Below are 21,414 nucleotides of genomic sequence, written 5' to 3'. Positions count from 1 at the left end.
TAAAAAAAAAAAAAAAAAAAAAAAATGGGGAAGAATGCTCACAGAGTTACTTATTAAACTTGACAAAATTAACTATAACTGATACCTTGCAGGGTTATTATATGAAACAAGACAGTGCCCAGCACAGAGTAAGCTCCTCAAAACTAGAAATAATATTGTTATAAAGTGGCAAAGTCCGGGATAGAGCCCAGGACCTATTCAATGTCAAAGCTCCTCAGCTTCCCAGCCTGTGACACCCAAGACACTTGGAGTCCACAGAGGACACTGGCCACCCGCAAGATTCTGACAGGTTAGCAGGAAAAAGACCACAGGACCCCAATGGCCAGAACCAACCTCCCAGACCTGGGCTATGCCATGTTCAGCTTAGTGTTTAGGAGATTGCTAAGAGATCCCAGAGGGAATAGCCATGAAGTAAGGCACCCAGAGGAGAATGGGCCAAGGATCAACCAAGCTACACAGAGCAGAGGTCACTGGACGCTAGTGACCTGGCCTGGAGATTTGGCACCCGACACTCTCAGAGCCTAGAGCATTAAATCCAGAGGGAGCTGAGGAACACATGAATCTGTCTCCCTGTTGGGCCTCCGCCAGGCCATTCTGCCTGCTGCTCCTGCAAGGAGCTCAGCCCAGCACCAACACCACACACACATACACACACATACAGAGTCTCCTTCTGGAGAAAACCAAGCATTTCAGAAACACAAGCATATAAACAATTTCAGAAATGGGCAGGGGGCAATGCTGGTTCTTCCCATTTTGCTGACATAAAAACTGAGCCAGGGTGTGTCCCCACCACGTAAACAGAAGAGCTGTTTGTGGGCTTTGGAACACGGGTGAGACTAAGCTCTGAATGAAGGGTTGGCGTATAGGAGGCACCTGAGCAGCTGCAAAGAGGGGAGCAGGGTTAGAGCCCCAGGGATAAAGCTGAGGCACAGGACAGTCTGTCCTCTCTCTCCAGGGAGTCCCACCCAGAGCTCCCTGACAGAAAGCAGGCTGGGGTCAGTAATTCCCAAAAGGTAACTCCATCTGCATAGCCAGCTCAGAGCAGACAAAAGAATCTTGCTCCTGAATCACTGTTGCACGCCAATCCACAGGCTAACTTTCTCCCTCTGCAGAGCTCCGGGGAAGGAGAAGCACATGCCCCAGTTCCCCAGCTGCTCACAGGGACTGTGGTAGAGGCACACATTTAGGCCAAATGTGCACCCTGTCTGAAATTTCAGGACCCATACTCAAGATTTATAGCCCTCAAGGCAGACACAGGGAATGAGGCACTCCAGGGCACCGTCACAGCAAAGTCTCAACGCCTGAGCCACTGTGAAAGAGTCTCCTGTGGCCCTCTTTCGTCCCTTTTTTCTATCTTTCCTGAAAAATTTGCCTTTACTGGAAACTCTGGAAAAGACAAATTTCAATCCCAGGCACTCCACCCCTGCACTCTGAAGTGACCCTAAGCAAGTCATTTCCTCTCTGAGCCTCATTTTCTTCAGCCACAAAATGCAAGCAATAATAACCTTGAGGAATGGTGGAGAGGCTCCCAGGAGATAAAGCATGTAAGGCACTTAGCCCAGCACTTAGACTGATAAAACACAGAGATTATTATAAAATCTCTTCTCAGCCCTTCAGCCTCTTGGTTTCACTTTTAGCAGTGCCTGATTTTACAACAATCTATAAGTCATTAACTGGGTGATATTAGACCTATAAGAATCCTTCCCAACAAAACACATCCATCACTCAGTGTTCATTTGGGAACTGGGTGAACACAGCATCTTCCCTTTGAAGAGTCCAGCTCTGTGTTTAAAGCTGCACAGGAGCGTAGAGCCGATCGGTACCCATCCATTCATCTGCCTCCCCAGGGTCTGTAAGCATCCATCTCAAGCCAAGCAGCCTTGGGTCCATCACTCATCTCCCTGCAGCCAGCCATATTCTCTGTACCCATCCACTTATCCGTCCGTTCATCCATCCATCTACCCATCTATACACCCTTGGTATCTCATCCTCTATAGCCCCAGGCCTAAACTTCTAGACAAAGCACTCAGTCTCAGAAGAATTTTCCCTCCCCCAAATCATGATATTTAGGGAGCCAGGCAGAGGCTGAGTGGGTTCAAGATGTTTGCTTTCTTTTCTCCTCTTCTATGAGATCAGAGCAGAGTCATAAGTACACAACCCAAGTGACAATACAGAGAACTGCTGCCCAGTGCGGGACAGCCTGCCGTCACTGCTCTTACCCTTTGAGTTACACAGTGGCCACTTGCAGTTAAATTGCATCACTCAGTGACCACTGCCCACTGCTTCTGCCTATACTACTCCTTCTCAATGACACATTGCTCCAAGCCTGTGGGTTACACAGTCTGTTCTCCCTCTTCCTACCTGCTTGTGATGAGCTACACCAGCTGCTCACCTGCCAAGGGCGAAGCCCTGTGAAAAGCATTGGGCAGAGAGGAGGAAGTAGAAATGACTGAGACAAGACCCCTCCTCATAGAGCTTACCAATTAATTGGAGTGGGAGAGAAAAGAGCCCTCACCATATCTGAGGCCTTGTAAGTGGTGCGTAACATTTCCTCTTCCCGGGCCTCGCTCAACTCTGCTCTCAGGTGGTAGCTGGTCCCCAATCACTTTTCCATTACAGAAATCGATAATGTGAATTACTCCAAAATAACGAGCACCTCCGTGCCTCTGCAAAACTAATTTTTCTGTGTCTGCATTTGTGCACGTGTTTCACCCTGGGTCTAGAATCTGTCTTTATGAATCAATGAACAGCATCGTGCATCTGACTGTGACATACTGTGGCAGAATGAAGCAGGATTCAGAGTCAGAGACTTAGGTTCAAGTCTTTGTTCTGACACTTATCAGCTGTGGGCCCTTGCCAAGCTACCCAACAGTCTGGAACATCAGTTTCTTCATCTATAAAATCAGATTTCAAATACTGTCACCCACCAGAGTGCTAGAAAGCTAAATGGAATAATAATGTACATCAGTGGTACTGGTATATATTAGGGAATCAGTGAACCCTTGAATAAATCTGTCCTATGCAACAATCTGAAACCTGCTATGAATCTGTATTATAAGGCCATTGTATAATGAGGTCCTAGTGTCACTTCCACATAACAATAATATCTTACATGGGAAAAACAGATTATCATTTACAAACAGACAGTCCCATAATGCTCTCATTTTATAAATGACAGAGTTGAGACTCAGAAAGTTAAGGAAATTACAGAGTTCCTGGCTGCAGCAGCTCTCAGCTTCCCTCCCCTCAAGCTTCTACCTCCCCCTCTGTACTCCCTAGCCCAAAACACAATCCCCAGTGCAGCTCTAAGGTGCTACGTGTGAAGTTCTGCAGCCAGCAGATGCTGAAGGGACAGGCCCTTCGAACAACCTCTTGGAAGAAGAGCTGGGAGTTCAAACCAGTCTGTCCTTGGTGCTGCCAGGAGAATAAATTCTGGAAGTCTCCTGAGAAGGTCATGTGGAAACTCCTAAGGGGTGAATTCTGAAAGCAAGGAGAGAAACTGACATTACCAAGCGCCCATCTCATGCCAGGCATATTCACAGCTGATTTCTCAATGAATCCTCAAAACCAGTCCCTCCTGGGCTGGGGATTTAGCTCAGTGGTGCCTGCCTGGCAAGCACAAGGTCCTGATCCACAGTACAAAAAAATATATATATATATTGTTCTAAACCTCTTATGGGGCAGAGATCGCATACCCCTTTGAAAATCTGCCCAAAGCTATGGAACAAATTATGCACACAAGTGCAGGGGGACCAAGGTGAAAATCTCCTGGTGTGAACATGGGTTTTTAAGATTTTCTCATGCACCAGAAGCCCTCTTTTTTGGAGCCCCACCCTGATCATATCAACACTTTTGTTTATATTCATAGCCACAGTGGAAAAAAATATATATAACCACATCAAATCGAATTCAGTTGTCTTGTTTGATAAACTGTGTTACATTTGTAGACCTTTAATAAAAATAAATTTCAATGTTGTGCTCTTTTCCTATTTTAGAGCCAATAAACTTTTTTGGTGAATTTTATTGACATATCACATGTACAGGATGATGTACGGCTCTTAGGCGTACAGTGCAGTGGTCTCTCATGAAGTGAGCACCCTCTCCCTATCAGGACTCTGGCCAAGAAGCAGTATATCAGGCGCTCCCAGGAGTCCCCAGGCCCCTTCCACCTACCACCCCGTGCCCAGAGGAGTTGCAATCCTCATTCTCATAGCACAGAACAGTTTTGTCTCTGAATTTGTTTTATGTGGGATCACACAGTTTTTGCTCATTTTGCATCTGACTGCTTTTGTGGAACCAGTAAGATATTTATTCATATCTCAGGTGTTCTCTGAGCCCTATAAAAGGCCCATGGGCTCTTGGCATGGTCAGAACCAAGGATTTTTCACCTTGCCTTCACATTAGAATCACCAGGAAAGCTTTTCAGAAAACTATGTGGGGGGTCTTAGAACAATTATATCAGAACCTCAAGGGAGAGTGTCAGGCATTGGCAGTTTTTCATGCACCCTGGTGATACTGCCTGCAGGAAAGGTTGAAAATCTCAGATCCAGGAGTCTCTGTTTACCGGTCATGATGTCTGTCATTAAGCTGGAGCTCAAATTCCCATCTTATAGTTGCATTTGTTTTATCTCCTCCCTGGCTAAATAGTGAGGCCGAAGCCAGGTCAGGGAACCTCCTATGGAGACTCTCCTCACCCAAAGATGAGTTGTGGGGGACAAGGAGTCCCAAGCCAGTGATGCTCAGAGGCAGCCCAGCACCTGGCCGTGAGTCATCACCACCTAACTCCACCCTCATCCACACCTCTAGAAGCCAGGAAATTCCTCAAAGATGTTGGCAGCATAGGCTGGCTTCTGAGTGAGGGGATAGATTCTCTGGTATCTCTGTCTGCCACCACTATTGACCCAGATGCAGTGCCTGATTCCACCACTCAGCGGCACTCATGCTTCTATAAACCCTGTGATGGGCACACACATCCGCTGCTTTTGGCCAAAAGAAGGAAGCCAGAGGAGAGAGTATGCAGGGAGAGTTGTGTGGGCGTGCCAGGCGGGCTACACCCCTAGGTAGGGGCACGGGGGAGACCTGGGGGCAGCCTGGCCGAGGCAGGAGCAAAGTTCTGCTCCTGAGGCCTTTGGGGGCCTGTCCCTGGCTGGCAAGGGGGATGTAGAGACAGGGCTGTAACCAGAACCAGGCTGGAAACAACTGCCCCTATGACTAAGCCAGTAGAGAGGCCACACAGAGCCGGGTCTGCAGGGGTCTTTCAACTGCACTTCACCAGGCCGCCCTGTGGGTCCCGCATACCTGTGAGCACTCATGGAGGTGCCAGCCCAGTCTCTGAGCTCCGATACAGCTTCAAGTCCTTCTGTGAGAATTTGCCTGATCTTGGCCCTAGGATGGCTGAGGGGTGTCTGAAGCTGGGTATCCTTATCTTTTTCCTTGTTGTTCAGAGTCAAACTGATTAGATTTAAAGCCAAGCACTGCCGCTTCCTACTTGTCACTTTGGGCAACTTAACATCGCTGTGCCTTGATCTCCTCATTTGCAAAATGGGAATAATAATAATCCACACTAGAGAGGGCTGCTATGAGGACTGAATGATGAATTATGTAGTCAGCCTAGTGCCTGTCACATAGCAAGTGCTAAATCAATGTCAGCTGTTGTTTATCATCGTCATTATTACTACTACTGTTCGAAAGTGGATGGACTGAATGCCTCTCAGCACTCAGTGAATTTTACCAGTTTGGGAATCCTCAGCCCTCTACAAGGCCTCCACCCTAGAACGGCTTAGCTAGGGTACACATGTGGCCTTAGGAAAGAATAAACTTCCTAACCCCAAAGACACTACAGAATGACCTTCTGTGGACACTAGATCACAGCCCTTCTCCCCCAGCACACACACAACCCAGGTTTGAGCAGTCGGAAGTCCAGGCTGCCTGCAGCTCAGTAAATGCCTGGCTGTTCCCTAGGGGCAGTGAGTAGAAGCTTGAGAGCCATTCAGAGTCCTCTTCCGCACCATCCAGAGGGGCGCCCCACCCATTCCCCAGTGCCCCAGAGACCCAAGATTTTGCCGCATGGTCTGATCAAATCTGCCCTGGAACAGACCCTTAGTCCACAAACCTGTCATGGTCCTAAACTCATCAAACAGCTCTGTGACCTGGGGCAAGTCACTCAATCTCTCTGGGCCTCATTATACCTTTATGAGAAGACTCAAATGACCTTTAAATCCCCTCCCACCTGTAGTATGTTTCATTTTCTAAAATCCAAGACATAAGTGCACTAGAATCCAACACCCACCTACTTTCTAGTCTTTAATACTGACTCACCCCCTCACAAGGCCCAACCTAGGATGAGAGCTCAGGAAATGGGCATGACCTAATTCATTAATCAAATACTTTGGCCTGGCTTTCAGGTGGACCCAAGGCTCCAAGTGCCCCCACCACTACCAAAATATGCAGATTAGAGGACCAGGAGCGTCTACCTCCCTCACTAAACTATTGGCTTCAAGAAGCAGAGTCCTCCTGCCCCCATGTTGGGTCTGCACTCAACCATGCACTCACCCAGTTGGTTCAGGCTCCTGTGCATCTCCTCGAGTGGAGGGCAGAGAAAGCAGCACGGATCCTAAAGCTGGGCAAGTCTTTTTATTGGAAAAAGAAATAAGAAAATATCTCCCATAGGAGATGCACACATCAGACACAAGGCCTGGTGACTCCGTGGGCCAAGTGGGCATTGGCGACGACTGGACTACAGCTCTGGGGGAAACCCTTGCACCAGGACTCACTGGGGTGCAGGTTCCTGAGGCCTCAGGGGTTGGGCCACCCCTCTCCAGTTCTCTGGGTAGGCTCCTGCTCCCACATGGGAAAGTCTAATGGACAACCAGGCTCCTCTCTGGTTCCAGAAAGCTACCTGAAGGGGCTGGTGTTTCATAACCATTTCTAGCACCTCCTGCCAGCTGAGGGAGGCAGCCCCTTTCTGTCCATCTTCAGGATACCGGACTCAGGCTGCTGCCTTCCCACTGCCTCCTCTGGGCTTTGGGAGCCAGAGTTCTGCTGACTAGACATCCCCTTTCCTCACAAGGAGACTCTGCCTTCGCCCCTGCAGGCTGCTGGCTAATTTGAATGTCCAAGAAAGCCTCACTTCACAGCCTAAGAGCACTGGAACCTGGGCAGGCTGAATATGCAGTGTCTGTGGCCCACTGTCTCACTATGGGGCTGGGAGAGGGGCACCAAAAGCCACCAAAAGGTTGGCTCTGCTCTCCTAGGACTCCATATTGTCTTCTACTAGGATGTGCTTAGGGGAATCAGAAGGTGGAAGAAAGACCAGGAGAAAGAGTCCAGAGCCAGGCAAGGGGCAAGGGGCTTTAGGACATTGACTTAATATAGAAGGCCAAGCTGAACCCACACAGACAAGAAGCTGTAGACCATCATGGAATGAGACAAGGCAGGACTCAAAGAGAAGCAGTCAGTACAGCACCCGAGGAAACACACAAGTACTCTCTTGCACAGACACACACACTCACATGCTCAGACCTTCACAGTCATACATGTGCATTCGTATACACATGCACTTGCACTTATACAGTGCTCTTCTACATTTCTTCATGAGAACATTCACACTCTGGCCCATATACATATGCGCTCAGATAACATGAATTCATGTATACCCACGTACACACACAATACACTCGTGTATGCATACACTCATAGGTGTACTCACACATGCATTCACATTCACACATTTGTGCAACATGCACACAAGTGCACTCACATGTGCGTGATCATACATCAGCACACGTACACACTCTCACCCAGGTTCTGATACCCAAACCTTGGCTCTGGTACAGGAAGTTCAAACTCCACACAGCTATATCTCTGTGCAAAGATTTGCTCCAGACTCCCCCAGGACCTCCCAAAGCCCCAGGCCGTGCATCCCACAGCCAGCGCCTGGTGGCCTGCAAAGTCTAAGTGGGCAGCTTCTTGGCAAGGCCGAGATGATGTCCAGCTCCAGGTAGAAGACAGGAAAAACAGATCTAGGAGGGGTCAGGAGCTGCTGAACCCCTCCCCGCCACAGCATTCATCTCCCCAGACCTCTGATTCCACGGAGGCAGGATCATGGATGGGCAGGGAGCCTGTGGTGGCCAGAAAGAGGTGACACTGGGAAATGGTCACAGAGAACAAGAAAGAGTCCTGGTGGACATGGGCTTCAGGGTGAGGAATCATGCAGGGTGGGAAATCTCTGGGCCCTCTCCAGGGTACTGGGGAAGGAAAGAAAGCTGAAGAAGAAAGAGGCTGCCCTAACTGTTCTCCCCACTCCAGCCTGCCCTAGGAAGATCTGGCTCCAAGTGACTCTGACCAGCCAGCCCCACAGGGAAAGCAGGGCTCCGGTCAGGAAGGAGGGATCCTGCCAGGGGGCAAAGGGGAGGTGCAGGGTGTCACCCTCCCTCCCACCTCAGGGAAGCAGGGCAGGACCCAGAGAATGACTCAGAAGCGGGTGCTTTGGTAGCGCAGCCGCCGCAGGTCTGCAAGGCCTTCATTGCGGCCGTACACCTCCCTGCAGGGACTCTCGGCCAGTCACCGGGCCCCTGCCCCACCACCCCCGGCACTGCTGCTGCCACTGCCACTACTGCTGCCGCTGCTGGAACTGCCACTGCTGCACCGGTCCTCATAGATGGAGATCTCGATCTGGGTTGGCAGTTAAGGAGAGCCGTAGCCACAGGTTACAGAGTAGGGACTTTCAGAGGTCGGGTGGGGGCAGGGAGCCAAACTTGTGCTCTTTCTGGATGGTGAAATTGAGGAGTCCTGGATTCCCCGAGCCCATCCGTGTTCACTGATGAACCGAACAGTTACGCAGACTTACAGGGCCCAAATCTGATGTGGGTGCACAGCCAGGATCACAGCAGACCACATCCTGACCTCACAAAGCATATTCCTATTATCCTATCCTGGTGTGACATGTCAAGAAGTATGAGGACTTCAGTGTGCTGAATTCAAATCCTGGCTTGCCCGCTCACAAGATAGGCCAAGTCATGTGAGGTCACTTAACTTGTTCACCCGCAAGGATGACATCTATATAATGGGGATGATAGAATCTTGGGATTGCTGTGAAGGTTAAATGAAATAAAGTATGTAACACACCAAGCGAGATACTCTGCAAATATGTGATTCTGCTGGTGTTTTTCTTCACTTCAGTTTTGCAGTAAACATATACCAACTCCGTCTGAGGAATGTAATCATTCTGTACTGCAGACATGTACTAATAAAAGAATAAAAACTTAAAAAAGGAATAAATTTATCCTTTGCTCATTCTACTGTCACTGCCATTGCCTGGGGTGGAGGTGTTATGTGAACACCTGAGCATCCTGTTTCAGGTGGAGTAAGCAGAACCTACCCACCCCCTTCCAGCCTCCCCCGCAGGACTGCAAGCCTGGGGAGCCTCCTGCTCCTACACGTCATTTTTCTCACCTGTGACCAGGGGACAAGGGGACCCACCACAGGAGATTACAGGAGGATCACAGGAGACGGTGCAGGGTTTGTATGTCTCGAGGGGTGGTATAGTCTTAGAGTTAATAGTGAGCTGGGCTCAAATCCTGGTCTGACATTGACCTGCCCTAGGACTCTGACCCAGGGGTTAACTTCAGTGTCCTTATGTAAAAAGGGGAATAAGCACTGCCCACCTCTCTTAGCACTGTGATGAAAGTTACACGAGTTCACATTTTAAAAGCCCTCAAAATGGCATCTGGTGTATGAGAAGCTCTGAAAACATGCAGCCCAATAGTGCCAACCCTGACACTCACAATTAGCCCAATAACTACGGCGGAGAACTGCTGACCAGCCATGTCAGAATCCAAGGGAAACACGAGCAGAGGTCCCTAGGATGTGATGATGATGCCACGTCAAGAGCAAAGGAGCCGGCAGCTGTGTGCCTTCGCACAGAACAGCCAGGAAGGATACGACTCTCATCCCACGCTCCACAGGGTCCGTGAGCAAGAGGCCTCGAGGCGCAAAGATCTTCTCATTCTGCTCCTGGATGTAGCGGGAGATCTTCTTCAGAACCTGTGAAGGCAGGACAGCTGGGGGTGAGCACGCAGCAGGAGGCCTGGGGAGGGGTTCGGGGGATTGGGATGGCGGCACCTTCTCATAGTGGGTCTCCATGCACAGAAAGATGAAGTAGGCCGTGGCGCAGGCCAGGCAGCCCTCCAGATAGGAGCTGCCCCCGATCTTCTCAGCCTCGGCATAAAAGCCATTGAGGGTCTTTACGGTCTCCTCGAAGAGCTGCCGCTCAATCTGGAGGGGAGAGGGACAGGCCAAGCCAAGGTTAGCCCCACTAGAGTGTAGACAGTGACAGGTGGGGCTGCAGTGACAGCACCCCACGGTCCCACATGTGGGGGCCTAAGAAGCTGTCCTGGCTGCAATCATAACAGCAACTACTGATTAGCGTACTCTACGTGGCAGGCATTCTTTCATACAGTCTCACTGAGCCCTCACGGCAGTTCTGTCTGAAAGGGTTACTGACACCCCATTTTACAGGTGAGGACTGCTCTGTTTTCCTTAGACCACATGGACCCTGAGATCCGTGGTCCCAGCCACTGCCATCTCTGACCTTGTCACTGGCCTCCCTGCCCTCACTCCTGCCCTAATTCTCCGTTAAAGTTGGGTCATGTCAAGATCTGATCAAGAGCTTCCAGTTGTCTCTCCTGGAAAAGTAAAACCCAGGGAGTCCTTACTATGCCCGACAGACCCTTGCGGCTGACCCTGTGGCCCCTCGGAGCTGTCTCCAGTTCTCCTCATTCATCCCTTGCTTCTTAAAAATGCATCGGGTCCTCTGTGCCTGTGTGCTCACCTGCAGCACATCTGCACACAGCCCTGGGCTCATCCTTTATTGCCCTTGGGTCTTGCCTTATCCAAGATGTGCCTGAGCACATCTTCCCAGCATGCCCTATTCCTGTGACACATCCCTTCTAATATATTACCACCTGAGCTACTACATGTTTATTTACTTGGCTTTTTGTTTTGTTTTCCGTATCATCTAATAGGAAATAGAGTCCATAAGTTTACTCCATTCTCTCCAGTACCTAATACATAGTAGGTAGGTGCTCAATAAATATTTGGTGAGTGCTAAGTGAACTTGTCCAAGGTTATATGGCTCTGCTGACCTGTGAGTTTGTGCTTTTTACCATAGCCATACACCTGCAAGGTCACATTCCAAACTCATGTCCAAGTAACTGTAACCCCACTTTTCACATTCTTCAGAACATCTCCTTCCCCTTCACCCTCACAGGAGCAGAACTACCCACTGCACACCTTAGGTACCTCTCTATGCCTGTCTAGGAGGAAATTTCTCCCCAGGAATAGTGATAACCTTTGGGGTTCCCAGCCACTGCCTGCCCCCAGGTATGGAAGGAACACAGAAGGAAAATTCTGCTTATCTGGTCCATGACTCAAGCCCTGCCTCTCTACTGAGAGTCATCCTTCTTGAAAAGAGACATGCTAAGGCGAGAAAGAACCCTGCAAGGCTATCCAAGAGAAGCAGGGGTCAGACCAGCAGACACAGGCCTTGTGCCATCTTCCCAGGCCCATCCAGATCTGCCTGAGCTGCTGTGTGGAAGGATGGGATTTACTTTCTGTCTCCAATCCTAGGCCAGCTCTAAATGGCAGCTACATACAACCTAGAATCAGTAGCAAAACTCAGCAGCTAATGACTCTCAAGGGGCCCATGATGCACCCCAGTGCCTGAATCTCAAGGGACAGGCTAGAGCCCTTGGCTGGCTGCCTTTAATGCCACCCGACAGATGCAGGAGGAGCATTGGGCTCCCCACTTTGTGCAAATCAGGAGGAAGGAGGGAAAAGTAGCCAGCAGCTCTTCTTCTGGGTTGCTAAACTTTTCCTGCCATGACTGTGATCACAAGGATCTTGTTTTGTCTGCACAGTTCTCACTAAGGATGTAATGGCATCAATAAGAACATCAGAGTCCTGTGGAAAAGAGGAGATGAGGTACTGGGCCTTTCTAGTGCTTTCTAACCTTAGGAAATCACTACTCTGGCTGTCAATTTCTTGAGAAGGTAGATTCGTGCAATGCTTCTCAAGCTTTATTGCATGACCTAGGAATCTTTTTTAAATGCAGATTCAGATTCAGAAGTTCCAAGGTGGGCCTTGAGACCTTGCATTGCTATCATACTCCCAAGTGACATTGACATTGTCAGCACTGAGCACAGTTTTAGAAATAAGGGCCAAGCGGTGTTCAACTCTGGTTGTGCACTAAAGTCATGTGAGCAGCTTTCAAAGCTGCAGTAGCCAAGTCTCACCTTCAAGAGATTCTGATTCTTATTCAAACAGTCTGGGGAGAAGGAGGACGAGCCAGAGCATTGAAGACCACCACTGCCTCGCCCTACCCCAGGGGACACCTGGAAGGTACATTTTTCCAAAGGTACCTGGGGACTATGGTGAGTGAGAAGAAGCTTGGTACGAGAAGACCAGCAACTCTTGCATTGTGAGCTATGAATCTGTTCAATTTCATCTGGAAACTCCTCATTAAAAATTAAAGTTTTTTAATTATTATTAAAATAAATTGCTAATTCATTTATGATTTGAAAATTAAGACTTAGAACAATAGTGATGCCTGGCCCCCACTCCCAGAAATTCTGGTTTAATTGGCTTGGGGTATAGCCCGGACACTAAGATTTTTTCAGCTCCCCAGGAAATTCTAACGTGCAGCCAACAGCAGCCGATCAATAGAGATTCCTGAACCGCACTCCAACAACTGAGTCAGCACCTCTCTGTGACACAGGATATGAGCCACTAGGACTTGGGAATTTACATTTGTTTAACAAGTTCTCTGGGTGATTCTCATGCAACTGAAATTTGAGAACTGGTGGACTGGAAAATCTCTGAGGTTTCTTCAGAGAACTTAAATCTAAGGAATTTGTATTCTCCTCTTTGAAGTAGCTGAACAAGTATGGCCTATGATATTATGTGTCATGTGATCCCAGAAAAATATGGATGCCAATAAGAACCTGAGTTCCATCAATGTCATGGGTCACAAGTTCAGAAAAAAGACATCCTTACCCGGCTGTCCAGCTCTGGGGGAAATTTGGTCTGGAACTGGCAGATAGTCCCATCACTGTAGTCTCTCTGGATAAAGACCTTGGTGGCCAATGAGGCACTTCGCCGCAGCTCCTGCAGATTGTGGACCTGAGCAGATGTACAGGAAGCAGATGTTGAGAGTGAACACCCACCTCAGTTTATTCGACACCGAGGAGCTTCCTAGAATGTGGGTCTTTCAACACGAAGACAGGAATGCTCCCGACAAACATAAGCTAGCGCACCAGTGCTCATAGGAGGGCCCATGGGGAAGCGGACTGTGGGGTTCACCCAGGAAGCTGCTTGATGTTAACCCAAAGTATCTAAAAAAGCCTACAATAGGGCCAAAGTGGAGCCAAATGAGAGGTCTGGAACCAATCACAGCACCAGAAGCAAATTTTAAAAGAAGAACAAGACAACTGGTGGCCAGCCCTGCGCTCGAGGAACACAGAGCTGAATAATACTGAAGCCTCAGGCCTTGTGGGTGGAGCAAATGACAGGGTTGGAGCCAGGGAACCTGCAGGGTAGACAAGATCCTAACATGCTCCTGAACTCAGAGGGAGACTGAGGTTTAGACCAAAACTGTGGGTAAAATGGGCTGAGGCCAGAGCTTGAAGAACTAGCCTTCCCTGCTAGGAAGGAGTGGGTTTATTTCTGTACATTGCCTCCAAACCTGACACTGACACACACTCTAGCACTTGATGGGAGTGGATCCAATTACCCAGAAGAACAAGACTTCTTTCACCTCTCTAGTCGCCCACACTGGAAACAAGCATGCCCTGCTGGGTGAAAGATGCCCAACACTGGACTGCGTGGAGACCAAGCCCTGCAGGCAGCGTGAACAAGCATCCAGTTCATACTGGGTAATCAAGCTGAGTCTGTACAGTCATTTAGTATTCATTTATTGAGTACCTTCTAGTGCCAGGCTCTGGGGATGCTGAGAAAAAGACAGTCTGGGAGCTCCAGGGAAGAACACAAGTAAATATATAATGAATTAGACTGTGATGAATGGTACAAAGAAGTAGCATGCTCTCCAAAAGGCTGGCTCCAAAAAAGCTTCCTAAAGCCTATGTTGAGTCAGAAAGAAGGTCCACAGCTACCAGAGGTAAGGGACAGGCAGGGAGTCGGAAGGAGGAGGAAAAGGCAACCAGACCAACAGAGAAGCACCTGCAGAGTAATGAAGACAGCAGAACTGATCTACTCCAGTGGCCAAAGGCAGATTTCAGCAAGGCTGGAGCTGGTTTGCCAAGTAGCGGGAAATGAGTAGAGAGAGGGAGGCAAGGGTTAGATCACAAAGCTGGACAGGTTTCTGCTGACAGGGAGGATTTAAAATGGGAGATGCTTAAAAGCTGGGGGAAAGAATAAAGGGAGAAAGACTGATAAGGTAGGAAGAGCAGATAATTGGGACATCAAGGTCCTGAAAAGGTGAGAATCAGAGAACACTATGTAAGACTTTCCTAAATCCAGATGAGCCTTACTCTGTGTAGGAGAGGTAGCCCCAAATATTGGGACTGAATTAAGTAATAAATAAACACTCCTCTAGTCTTAATATCCCTTGATGCCTCTAACATTTTCATAGATGAAATCTCCTTAATGTTTCCGGGGGTCCTACAACTTTGAAAAATAAAAATGCTTTGGTAATATAAATAAGTTAACCACTTATTTATGCTCACTCCGGCCATGGTTTCAACATAATGTATTTTTTTGAAGAAAAAGAAAGAGCAATAGCCCTCCTCTCCCTTCTAAAACCAACTTAAAAGTGTCAGCTATAGATTCCCCTAGCTCTAGAGGGATCATTCTGGCAGTTTTGTGAGAAGTGGGTGAGACTGGGGTAAGAGGCCAGATGAAGGGATGATTCCCTGGTAGTTGTTCAGGGAAAACCAAAGCAGGCTTAAACAGAGAAAAGTGGTGCTAAGAATGAAAAGAAAGGGAAAAAAACAGTGTTTCCACCACTGACATGGATTCAGCTTCCTCTTCTCAGCCGCCCTCCTTTGTCTGAACCGCATACACACCTGTGTACACATGTACATGTGTGTATACTACGTGAGAACGCATCTCTAGTGATTGTCTGCTGACTGGCCATTTCTTTTTAGGCACACAAGCTAAATTAATTCCCAAGCTCCCACACAGTTAGGAGTGGCCATATGACTGAGTGGAAGTGAGAAATGTCATGTGTATGTTGACTCATAGAGATCTGACACTCCTCCTGGATCTTCCACCTTCTACAGAAGTCAGTGAAACCCTGTGTTGAAGGTGGCAGAACTGCAGGTTAGAAAAAGCTGGGTCCCTGAATCACTCCCTGGAGGATGTCCACCTTGTCTGACATTTCTCTGCGCAAGAAACAACCTTCTGCCTATCACAACTAAGATGGTAGGGTTCTACTTACATAATGCAGTCCCATTTCCTCTTGGTTTTGACCTATGTGTTCTCAAGTAGCTACAAAGTTCTCAATAGCTTTGGACAGGTCAACACACTTTCCAAAGCCAACCTGAGCCTTAGAATACAGTGGGGGGACCCTGACTTATGAAACTCAATTACTTCTTGAAGGTTGATTGTAACTCAAGTTGGTCAACTGAAGGCTCAGGCTCGTCTACACAGCCTTCAAAGTCTCTTTCCTGTACAATTTTAGCCCACACTTTCTTTCAGGCAGACCTCAGCCAGGATTTGTTCATTAACCCCATACAAAAGGATGTTGTAATGTTCCTTCCAGAACTCTTTAAGGGCTAAATCTGTATTTAAGACCATCTGGAAGCACAAGTGGACACTATTTGGGTCATAACTCAAGACATTGTTCATAAGTTGAAACTAAAATTCTGGTCGTAACCCAAGTTGTTTGTATGTCAAGCCAATCATAATTCAAGGCTCCATTGTACTACCCTGGATCTGGGTGAGTAGAATTTATCTCTGTCCCTGGAGAGTGTATGTGAGGCCCTAAGGAGCTGCTATATGAGATCAGATACACTGTCTATGACAGGGCCTTGGTGTCCAAGACAACATAGGACATGTGCAATTGGTGAAGAGTAGGATTTAAGGCAAGGCAGGCTCTCCCGGCTGTCTCCATCCATGGTGGTTCACTTGTGAAGTACCAAAAGGCCCTTGTAGAAGGATGGCCCACTGGAGGGGAGGACAGTAGCCCTGACCCTGGGACCACATAACCCCAGGAAAATCTGCCCTTCTATGGACCTCTATTTTTACAACTGGAAACTGAGATGTTGGAACTCCTTAATCACTAAAGTCCCTCACCCCTGCTCTGATATCCTGGCCTTATCGGGGATTGTGAACACAGATGTTTCCAGGGGCTAAGCAGTAAGTGGGTCAGCTGGGACCTGTGGCTAGTTAGAGAACGTGTGTCCCATCTCAAGGAGGCAGTTGATCAACATCTCGTGAGAGTATGCACCCACATTCTAAGTTTTCAAGGGAAGTCCAATCCAGACTTTTTTTACCATCTAATATTCTGATATTTAATATATCTGATAAACATGTTTTAAATTTATAAGCACCAGGTGGGCCAAATAAAACTCACCTGTGGACCTCACTCATTCTTAGAGCTGCCAGTGTAGGGACAAAGAATCCCACATCTGGGGACTTAGAACAAGAGCTACAGCCAGGGCTCCAGACACTTGCCAACTACTTAGCCTGCAGGAAGTAGGAAGGGGATTTCAGCAGAGAGATATGGTGCTTTCCAATGCTAGAAGAGGGTCCCAAAGCATATGCACACCTCTCCCCCAGGCCAGAGCATTTGTCTCCCTTGAACAGATCCCAACCCAGAGGCCTGACCTGCTCTCTGTTCCTCCCCTTCTTCAGCCCTGCCCCTCTCTCCTATCACCATTCCCCAGCCTGGGGGAGAAGCTGGCAGCTAAGTAAGGATAAGACCAAGAGATATTTCATGAGGAAGAGAACCAGTGGTGAGATCTGGGGACTCCACTCTTCAAACTGCAGTGTGACAAGGAAAGGCAGGCTGCCTGGAGAGTGGGTCCTGCAGGTTACAGAATCAGGCCCTGTACACCTGACAGCCAGACTGGGCTGGGGAGCAGCAAGCACTGGAGCAAATGAGCTCTCAGTCTTGGTCTGGCCAAGAAAAACAGGAGGCCTCACCTGGCCCATATCGTCAACCTCATTAATAACCATCTCGCGCCACAGGATGCAGGTGAGGCTCAACTCAAGAATCAGGGGATTCAGCTGATGCAACAGTGCTGTGCTCTCTGGCTGAGGTGCAGATCGTGAGTCACAGGCAGCCAGGTCAAGCCTGAGGGTGGAAAACTGGGCACAGGGCCATTCTTTTCCTCAGCCTATGACTGGACCCAATGCATTGTCTACTGCTCGTTAATTTCATGCCGCAAAGATCAAACCTCCAACTACTCTGCTTGGATAATGCTACCTGGGTGCATTTAAAAATCTCTGAGGAGCCAGACTCTACCACTTGGAGAAGCTTCTCCCAACCAGGCACTTTCCAGTTGTCTTTCTCCATCTGTACTATTTCCCTGGGCAGCCGCTACTCCCAGTGTGACACACATTCATAGAGGTTTGCTGCTGAGGAAACGGGCTTGTTACAGCTCTTCAAATGAGGTCAGTGTATTGCTCAGGAGGCTCCAACCATTCTTTGCGCATTTCACACACACCCCTCCCCCAGTGCTGACTTCTAAGCAGAAACTGGGGGGCAGGCAAGATCCAGCTTCCACACAGAGGCCTCTCTCTCTCCCTCTTGGATCCCCTACTCCCTTTTTCTCCCTTTCTCCCTCTCCCTTCTCCTCTCTCCTTCTCTCAATGCATGTGCTACTGGAGCTGAGGACTTCCTCTTCAGAATCCTAAGGGAACGACCATGGGAAGTTGGAATGAGGTTTTCATTTTCCAACAGGATTTTGTTGGTAATCTTGACTCAGTCCTAATAGTAAAAACAGCCTAGGGAGAATGACTCACTCCAGCCCAGACACTTCGCACATTCTGCCCCTCAGCAGAGCCTTGCCTTTGTCCCTCAACATGGCCAATATAGTCTACTGTGAAGTGGGAGATGTTTTTCCTCCTTGAAATTCTTTTCTACCTTCAACCTGACCCAGCCAGGCCAGTGGGGGGGTCTGATCAATTCCAGCCCTTTCTGATCTCCTTTGCATCCCTCTCCCCATCAAAGTGTCATGTCATTACCCCAGAATTCTCCTCTCTATTAGGCACCACAATTAGCTAATGTAATATGCTAATCCTGGATGCTACAATAACAAATAGCCACAGAGGTGAAAGACTCAAGTTTTTATCCCGGCTCTGCCACTTTTTAGCTGTATTTTCTTAAGTCTAGACATTCCAGTTGCATCATCTGTAAAATGGGATAATGATGCCTTCTTTGGGTCTTTCACAGAGATCAGTCAAGCGTCTGAGCCTCAGTTGTCTCATCTGTTAATTGCAGATAATGACACCATCCCTTCCCACTTCATAGGATTTCTGTAAGGCTCAAAGGTGCTTGGGTGTGTGATAGTACACAGGAAAGTGCTATATTCACAGAGGCATTATGAGCAGAGCCTCTCCCAGGGGAGAGTCAAGCAAGCCTAATATCAGCCTGCTGGAAACCCGGCCTCAACCTAGCAGTGTGAACCTACTAGCAAATCTGTGGGCCACAGCAGACTTAGCAGGGAGAGATCCTGGGCCTGTTAGAATCCGTCAGATCACATCGCACAGGCAGCTGCCTCGTCTGCCCAGAGTGTCACCCCAGCTGTGCCTGTGTGGCTGAAGTTCCCCTGTCCGCCCAATACCAGCAGCCTCTACTGCATTCTGGCAGCTCTGTCTGGATGGTGACCAGCTCCTTGGCCATTTCTTCCATTGCTCTTCCTATTCTTCTCAGAATCTGTGGCATTTTCTGAGCACTCCACACTCTTACACTTTAAAAGCCGAGCTCCAACATCTTCCCAGGGCTTGTCTCCCACACTGGGTCCTGGGAGGGCAAGAGGGCTTCCTAGCTAATCTGTGCCTCATCAAAAAGCTGAACAATGCCAAGCAACAGCACCTTGTTCTGTGGAGGAGGCTTCAGTGGAATAACAACAATAGCACTTGGTATTGCTGTCACGCTGCTCACCAGGATGCCCAGAGGCACTGCACAGAATCATTCAAAGGCCTCTTCTCTCCTCCTGGCTGTGTTCCAGCTGGGATGGAAACGAGGAGACACCACAAAGGAAGTCAGCATCAGAACTGGGGAGACCCTGTTGTGCTGGGTTCCTCTCCAAAAATTCAAAGGAAGAAACTTTCAGCTCTGCTGTTGACGAGCTGTTTGAGTATCAGATCAGCCCTTTCCCTCCTCCATATACCAGTGTTATATCACTTACAGAAGGGGAAGAGAGCCCCCATCTCCTGCACAAAATAAGGGGGACAAAGGGTAACCCCTGATGGCAAGTGGAGGGAAATTGGGGGTAATTCCTGGTCTCTTAGTCACTGTGCCAAAATTCTGTCCCTTGATGAACCTATAGGGGCACCCTCAAGAAGGCAGCACCCCCACTAGACATAGGGAAAATGTGAACACCCTAAAATAATCAACTCCAATGGGGGCAGAAGCGAGAAAAGGTGATTTGCAAAAGTGGGGGTTAGTGCAGAAAGCTCATTAAGACCAACCGTTTGGGTTCTGGGCATGAGGATGTCTTTTTCCCCTTCCTCCAAAGGAAATGCAGATGTAGGGCAGGTCTGTCTTCCCTTAGCCACACTTGGGGTTCAGAAACAGGATAACTGCACCACATAGCAACAGCAGCGCCCGCCTTCCCTTCCCTTACACTTGCACAGAGACAGCTCCAACCCTCTAGGGAAGTGGAAACCTTGCAGTCTAGGGGAAGGGAAAACCCCAGCCTGGGTCCCTGAAACAACCCTGGCGCTAGCACCAACAAGTGCACACTTCAGAGCTCAAGTGGGCACGGGAAAGACTGACGTTACCGGGGGAAGGTGAGCTCCCAGTAAAAACCCCTCTTCCATCCTGCCACTCCAGCCTTCCTCCCTCCGGACTGGACCCGGGGAGCCACCGCCCCCCCCACCCGCCCCGTCCGTCCCTAGCGGATTACTCCCGCGGTGGCCGCGGGGCGCTCTTTGCCCTACCTCGGTGGCCATGTTCCGGGGTTCCGGGGGGCTCCCAGGCTGCCGTTAGGTGGGTCGAGGGGCTGTCCGCGGTGCTGACTGGGGGCGCGGGTGGGCAGGCTGCCGCGAGCAGGGTGTGAGAGCTGTCCGCGGTGCTGAGGCGGGTGCCCCGGGCCCGGAAGCGGCGGTCAGGGGACCTGTGGGTGTCTGGGTCCCGGAGAGGTGCGGTGCTATCGGCTGAGCTGCTGCGGGAACCCGGCCGGAGAGGCGAGGCCGCGCCCCAGGCTCCTCACGGCCCGACCGTTCTCTGTCGTAGCTCCTGCAGGCAATGGCCCGGTTTATCTTTGACAGCTGCGGCGGCGGCGAGCAGGGTGGCTGGGGGAGGAGAGACCAGCGCCTCGGCGGGCGGGTGAGGGAAGCCGGGCCCCCAGACTCCGCGCCCGCGGCCCCGGCTCCGCAGCCGCCCGCCCGAAGCCCCGCCTCCCCTGCCTGCCCTCCCCCAGTCAGAGCGCCAGGAGCTCTGCGCGCTGTACCGCGGCCTCTGGGGGTCCCAGACCATCGGGAGAGTCCGGGATATTTTGGAGAAAGGCACTCCAGTCTGCAGAGGTTGACGGCCCCCAATGCGTTCGCGACGCCCCTCCACTGTGGTCTGTACCTTTCCACCCCCCCCAACACCCCAGCTCTAAAATCCTCCCCACTTCCATACTTAGGCTTCCTCTTCCTTATTTGTTCTATCCCAATTCATCTCTCCGTGTTCCCAACCACCACCAGCCTTGCATGGGCTTTCTCTCCTCTCCTTTCTCTCTCTTTTCCAGGGCCTTGAACCCCGTGAGCTAGAAGAAGATGCCACAGACCTCAAAGAATCTTTTTCTCTCCTTAAACATGTGCCGCGTTTCATTCCCAGCCCTACCCTTGGGTCCCTTCCTTCAGGGAGCTCCAGAATGGAAGCCAGTCTCTCTGCTGCTCCTCCTGGCCCCAGCCTCGTGTCCCCATGTCTTACTCTCCCCTCTCTCCTTTGCAATCCCAGAGTTTCCCACGACCACCACCACTGAAGCCCCACAGACAGAGAATGCCAAACCAGCGTGTTCGCTCTCCAAGGGTGCTAGCCTGCACCCGCGCTGCACCCACATTTTCAACATCACGCCTTCCAACAAAACGATTATTTGCTTCAAAGCCAAAAGCAAACCCCAAAACAGGTGCTCTATGCACACCCATCACACCCCTGAGTCTCTTTAGGGGAAGACGGTTGTGTTCCTGTGCAGCTCGCTGCTGCCTAAGCGTCAGCGACAACAGCCCCACACAAAGGTA

General features: G+C 49.7%; 2 protein-coding genes across 3 annotated transcripts in view; one reads left to right on the top strand and one right to left on the bottom strand.

The window, feature by feature from the left end:
• Crtac1 (cartilage acidic protein 1) overlaps nt 1-6,671 on the top strand; it is a 152,040-nt gene extending 145,369 nt beyond the window's left edge. Inside the window, exon 15 of one of the 2 annotated variants that reach the window (XM_010638503.2) lies at nt 6,405-6,671. In XM_010638503.2, coding sequence (XP_010636805.1) covers nt 6,405-6,652 — 248 coding nt within the window. In that variant the 3' untranslated portion in view covers nt 6,653-6,671. Of the gene's footprint in view, nt 1-3,279; nt 3,349-6,404 lie in introns of those variants that run through there. The other variant, XM_010638505.2, reaches the window with a different exon arrangement.
• Nucleotides 6,672-6,905: 234 nt separating this feature from the next.
• Nucleotides 6,906-20,571, bottom strand: Golga7b (golgin A7 family member B). Its single transcript, XM_010638509.2, has 5 exons — nt 20,128-20,571; nt 13,054-13,179; nt 10,123-10,275; nt 9,943-10,044; nt 6,906-8,673 (listed from the first exon to the last, which is right to left on the bottom strand). Exons 1-5 carry the CDS (start codon nt 20,137-20,139, stop codon nt 8,563-8,565), a joined length of 504 nt encoding a protein of 167 aa, XP_010636811.1. The 5' UTR covers nt 20,140-20,571; the 3' UTR covers nt 6,906-8,562.
• Nucleotides 20,572-21,414: the final 843 nt, after the last annotated feature.

Source organism: Fukomys damarensis, unplaced genomic scaffold (assembly GCF_012274545.1).
Source record: "Fukomys damarensis isolate Sample0158 unplaced genomic scaffold, DMR_v1.0_HiC HiC_scaffold_8, whole genome shotgun sequence".
NCBI lineage: Eukaryota > Metazoa > Chordata > Mammalia > Rodentia > Bathyergidae > Fukomys > Fukomys damarensis.
This window is presented reverse-complemented; position numbering and strand designations above follow the sequence as displayed.